Source organism: Heliconius melpomene, chromosome 13, assembly GCF_056956725.1.
Source record: "Heliconius melpomene rosina isolate 202511_hmr_F chromosome 13, ASM5695672v1, whole genome shotgun sequence".
Taxonomy (NCBI): domain Eukaryota; kingdom Metazoa; phylum Arthropoda; class Insecta; order Lepidoptera; family Nymphalidae; genus Heliconius; species Heliconius melpomene.
Window position 1 is genome coordinate 11,635,742 of NC_140401.1, and position 6,000 is coordinate 11,641,741.

General features: G+C 33.0%; 1 protein-coding gene across 4 annotated transcripts in view; it reads left to right on the plus strand.

Annotated features, from left to right (window-relative positions):
- The window catches only part of Ndf (Nucleosome-destabilizing factor), a 56,404-nt gene extending 51,454 nt beyond the window's left edge, over positions 1 to 4,950 (plus strand). For 2 of the 4 annotated variants that reach the window (XM_085196425.1, XM_085196427.1), the window contains exons 9-11: positions 732 to 875; positions 1,668 to 1,794; positions 3,137 to 4,950. In XM_085196425.1, coding sequence (XP_085052551.1) covers positions 732 to 875; positions 1,668 to 1,794; positions 3,137 to 3,516 — 651 coding nt within the window. In that variant the 3' untranslated portion in view covers positions 3,517 to 4,950. The remainder of the gene's footprint in view (positions 1 to 731; positions 876 to 1,667; positions 1,795 to 3,136) is intronic. The other 2 variants (XM_085196426.1, XM_085196428.1) reach the window with 1 other exon arrangement.
- The last annotated feature ends 1,050 nt before the right edge of the window (positions 4,951 to 6,000 follow it).

The following is a 6,000-nucleotide window of genomic DNA, read 5'->3' on the forward strand; positions in this document are numbered from 1 at the left end:
TTTTATATGGAAACTGGATGGTCAGAGATTTTTGTATTTTTAAATGAAAATTAAGGATATTTCTTAATTACTATATGTCATAAAAATATAAAGTATGTTGAATGTTTTTTTTTTTGTTAAAATGGCGCGTCAAATGCTTGCATGGAAATTAATTGTGAAAAAGGTTCACTATCAAGAGTTTGTTTTCGAATGGTCAAAATAATATTTTTTTTAAGATAAAATTTATTTAAGCCTAAGATCCGGTCAATTAAAACAACCTGAAAATTAACTTTTAAATGCCAGAGGTAATGGATGGGATTCCCACTAGAGGAAATATTAGAATTATTTTCAGTTTCCCGCACTGGCAACATAAAGCGCGGCGTTGAGTTGTTTGTTTTTTTTTTATATTATGGATTGGAAAACATTTATCCGTTATCTCACCTGGTGGTAAGTGACAATGCGAACGATGGTGGAGCATGCTTTCTTAGATAATGCTTATTCACTCTTGCTTTGAAAAGGGCCAAGTTATATTTATCGGGGAACAGTAGGCAGGGAGTTTCACTCTTTAGCTGTTCGCATTAAGAAAGTGGAGGCGAGTTCCGTTACTCAACACGTAATGTATGGCATTCGGGTGAAAAGTGATAAATGGAGTATCTTTACATTATTTGATAGTCTACATCTTGGATAAAACGTAAAAGTTAAAGAAAAATATTTTGAAATTTTATCTTAAATATATAATTTTTAAATTCTAGATGGTGTTCGGCAACTGCGGCGTTCTGCACTGCCCGTCTTTAGAAGGCAAGGGTTACGTGGAGATGACGTCAATAGACGCGGACACGTCTCATGATATCGTCGAAGCTATAAGTGGAAAGGGCGGCCGATATCTTGAAGCACAAGTTAGTATTATAAATTTTTTTTTGTTTATATAGGAAAGAAAATATTAACCTTGTTTAGAAAATACTTCTTGTATTGGGTATTGAAACCAAATTTCATGTTTTGCGTAACCCGTCTGAAGAAATATTAATATTGTATTTATAACACACACATACACACAACACACACACACCTAGCAAACAAAAACACACACCTTCATTTTATTAAATTCTTTGTTTTTATTTCATTATTTGGATTGCAACAATAACACCAAAGTTTATGTTCAAAACAGGGAAGTCACTAGCTTCTAAAACACAGTTTATTCTTACTTAGGAGCTAGTATCGCATAAAATGTATAGTGAATTTTGTCAATAAAAATACTTTTTATTTTTATTTAATTTTTTTATTATAAATTTTGCTTTGAATGCCATATTGAAGTACTATATGTATTTTAATTTCTGACTAACAAAATGTAAAAAAATCATGTTGACATATAAATATAATATATCAAGTACACAAGTTTAAGAATTTTAGGGTTAAGATTATTAACAATAGAGCTCTTGGAGCAATATTCTTAAAATTAAAGACATTACTTGACCAAGATGAGAGAATTTATGTTGATATATGTTATAGTAAATTATATTTTAAAGAGCAATTGTTGAGTTTCTTGCTGCCTCTTCTCAGTAGAGCTGCCTTGCCTTGGTATCTTCCAGTAGGGCTAACTCTACTAACGTTTCTATGCTTATAATAGCTTAATTGAATATTCTTATATTTTGAAATAATCCGTTAATCCAAATAACATCTCGATTTTCCAGATCCAAGGCTCAAAAACCCAAGCGGAAGAAGGCACTCTAATAATCCTGGCGGCTGGCGACCGCACTCTCTTCGACGACTGCCAGTCCTGCTTCAAGGCGATGAGCAAGAACTCCTTTTACCTTGGTAGTAGTCCACGTCTCCAGTTGGGGGCGCGACGAACGTTGCTCTTTGACGGTTGTGGATTGTGTCTGGCTTGTTGGACGTGTTCGAACGTTTTTGGACGTGTCTGGATGTAGTTGGGCATGCTTGGTTGTAGTTGGACGTGTTTGGACTTGGTTTGACGGGTTCAAACTAGTTTTGATGTGTTTGAAATATTGAGTGGTGTACTTTTTAGAAAGATATGATTGGAAGGGATTTTGGGTTTTGCTATGTTGCAAGATGTAGATGTAGATTAAATTATTATTATTTAAGTCTTGTTTTTTGCATGTTGGTACGTTTATTCTAAAGTCTTTTACTTACACTTGTTTACATGTTGCAAATATACAGTTACCATGTATTTTTTTCGATACATTTATATAATTTTAGTGATACATTTATATAATTTTGTTTTTTTGCATTTAGAGATTTATAAATATTTATTTCCTTGCAATATATTCTTCTTTCTATATTTTCCCAATTTTGATTTCTGCATGTCGTTTATTCTGTATGTAGTATGTAGTAAAGCTTGAATGAGTCTAAAAAGCCTTTAGTGCACTTTAAATGTGTTAATTTTTAATTATGCTTGATTTTTAACTGTCAACGAGCAAATCTGGGCGCCTTAAAATAAGAAAAAATATTAGTTATAGCTAGCTGTAGTAACAAGATAAGGCTCGGCGTTAGGTTCCCCCACTCAATACGGCATGTGGAACGATATTTCAACACTAGGTTTCCGGTCTACCCTGCTATATGTAGGATACACAGTATGAAGTTAAAAAAACTTTCAATGGTTTGGAATCCTCCAATGTTGATATTTTTACATGACAACTTAGTATGTATGGTATTTAATCAGTGCTGTAGTTAGCCCTAGGCAAAGTGGGTGTTTTTATTATACATAAGCATTGACCACAATGTCTCGAAAGCCTGGATAAGTGCTATTTAAAGAAAATTACTAATGCTCAAAATACATATATATTAGTGCATAATTATGTGTAGCATTCAGTATTTAATGTCGACATATGAATGTCGTTATAGTTATCTGTAAACGTGATGGATCTAAGCTCAGTCAAAATTCGTTTAAATAATTTATTTTCATTTCTCCAATTATTTTTTTTGTTTCCTTCTCTGGTAAAACATCTGAGCTGAGCTGAGCTTTGGCTCAGCGTTGGGTTCTGCTATTTTACGCAGTCTGAAATTTGATGAAGTAGGTTTATTAGCCTTTAGTTAATGTTTAAATTTTACTTTAGTATATTTATTACCCTTTTACCTATACCTAAAAGTTGTTTTTTTTATATTGGTCCTATATCTTCTACATATATGACATTATTTCCAGGTGAAATCGGAAACGCAGCCAAAATGAACTCAGTGCTTCAAGTAGTATGTGGTGTATCACTAGCTGCCTTGGCAGAGGGTCTTGCACTGGCAGACCGAGCTGGACTTAGCCAGGCAGACCTCCTAGATGTACTAGCTCTTACACCCCTAGCCTCCCCGCATCTAGTGCTTAAAGGGCGGGCCATGCTAGAATCATCATACTCCACGCATCAGCCATTGGCCCATATGCAAAAGGACCTTAAACTAGCGCTAGGGTTAGGAGATGCGCTGGAACAATCACTCCCACTTACTGCGACTACTAATGAGATATTCAAACATGCGAAACGCCTTGGATACGCGAATCATGATGTAGCCGCCGTATACATAAGAGCGCGTTTCTGATTTGATATCCATAACAACTCACTGTACTCCATCATCAAACATCGTGCTCCATCACCACACCTCTTACTTCGGGCTTCGTCGCAACTCGTCTTGTTTTTTCGCAACCATCGGCGGACCTCGTGTTCATTCGGCACTCAGCTCCTTTGCCACACGTCCTATATTATCGCTATACATCATGTTCATTAGTCACACGTCGCGCTTCTAGCCTCCTACGCCACAATGGGTATACAAGCGCTCATGATAGAGTCTCCAAATTCTGGCTCATATATAGAGAAACTTCACTGTCACGAAATTAAAGAGGTCGAAATGATCATAACTTACATCACACGCTAAGAACGTGTGCGACGGCCGATGACGTGTGACATTATGTGACAAAGGGTGAGGAAGGTTTGGGGGGAGGTCTGGATTTTCGGCCATCACATCTTAAAATATAGTATACAAACATAATGACGGAGTTGCTGTTTGAATTTAATTATTTCTAGATAAAATTCATTCACACTAGATCACTTATCTAGTTCTTACAAATGTCACAAGGGCAGTGGTAAAGGGTTAAAATTAATGTAATTTGTGTGATGTACCATTCAATGAATAATGTTGATATTAAACAGGACAGTGGACAATAATTATCTTTTTTCAACTTATTGCGAAACTATGAAAATCAAAGTCGTAAATTAAACACAGATAAATAAGATATCATTTGTTTTATTGAATCTGTGTACAGTTTTATAATACATTTTTTTTAATATCATCGTAAATAATCGTAATAATACGAAATATATAGATTTAATTAATTTTCAAACTATTGTTTGTTTGTTTTATTTGTTTAGTAAGAATCTTATAAGACGTCAATAATAAGCCAAATTGTCGTTCTGTTTTTAACCTAAGTTTAATATTTTAAAATTAAATATGTATTTATGTACTAATACAATTTATTATGAATCATGACCGTGGTAAATAGTTAAGTTTCAAATAAAGTAGTAATTATTATGAAATTAGTAGCTTTAAAGCTAATTATATCAAGAAAATTAATAAGGTTGGTATATAACGGTTATTAAGATCTAAACATTCTATAAGGATTGAACAGATTTTCTATACTCACTTTGTTTTTATTTCTTTACAATCTCCTGAGTGTTTGACTAAAATATATTAATTAATTATTATAAGCGCATGTGACAGCACTTGTATGAAAATGGATAGATTAATCTTTTTATTTGTAAATTTTTAACCTTTTTTATTAAATCGTTATAGTTACGGCAACGTTTTTAAAATAATCTATCTGTTTTCATTGTATTTTTCATTGTATTGTTTTCATTGTATTGTGTACAATCGTTAAAATGGTGTGAAGTGGAAGTATTGTAAAGAGTAACTTCTCTTTGTAATTTTAAGTTTATATATTTAGATAAAATGATAATAAAATCGCTATTAGTACATTAATATTGTTTTAATTTTTACATTATTAACTTATGTCAGACATATGCGCTGAATCATTTTAATTAATACATTAATTTATGTGAAGCTAAAAAAAAAATATTTTGTACCAACGTATTTTAATCTCTTGCATAGTGCATGCTTTTGGCAGGACAAAGGTTAAGTGGCTTCATTTGTTACTTTCTTATTATGAGTTCTTGGATTAGAAGCTTCCTTTTATCCTATATTATTTAATATCAGGTTTTTTAAGAACGAAACGGAAAGAAGAAGAAAGAAGTCAATCAATAGCACTAAAGCTAAGAAATCAAATTTAACCCTTAAATGCATATTGTATCAAAAACGAAACAAAGTTTTACACGATTCAGAGCCCATAAAATTTTTACTATGCATAATTTTGACTTATAATATAAACGAATAGTAGTTTCTGAACGAAAAAGTAAAGCATTGTGATTGGTCCGCCGTTTTATGATGCGTTCATATGTCATTGTTCGCTGTCCGTTACAAGTTTCAACAACAAGTGAATTTGAAAGTTTTCATCAGGTGTTATTGAATGAATCTTGAAGCTAATCTATATAAAAAAAATATTTTATCATAGGTAAGTACTTTGATTGCATGGTACCATAATATTTTACATTCGAATTTTATATTATAAATAATAAAAGCATTTCTTTTGCTTGTATCAAAAATGAGACATCATGCATTTGGGACTTTGACTTGTTTACATTTTCGCTTGGTTGCGGGCTTGAGCTTTTTATGTATTTTGTTTTAGAATGGAACGTAAAAGAATTGCCGATAAGGATATTGAAGATTATTTAAGCCAGTTAGAAGGTGGTTACTTATCCGATGGCGGTAACGAAGTAGATGAAAACGATTTTGAAGAAATTCTAACTACTGTGGAGCTGCGAGCGGTGATTGAAGATGGTGAGCAATTTGAACCTCAAGCCGATGTGCAAGACCCTCCTATGATAAAAGATCCTCCTTTAATTGAAGACCCTGTGCCAGGTATACACAATAATACTAGTAGTGGTAGCCAACCAATTCATGAAGCTATTGATG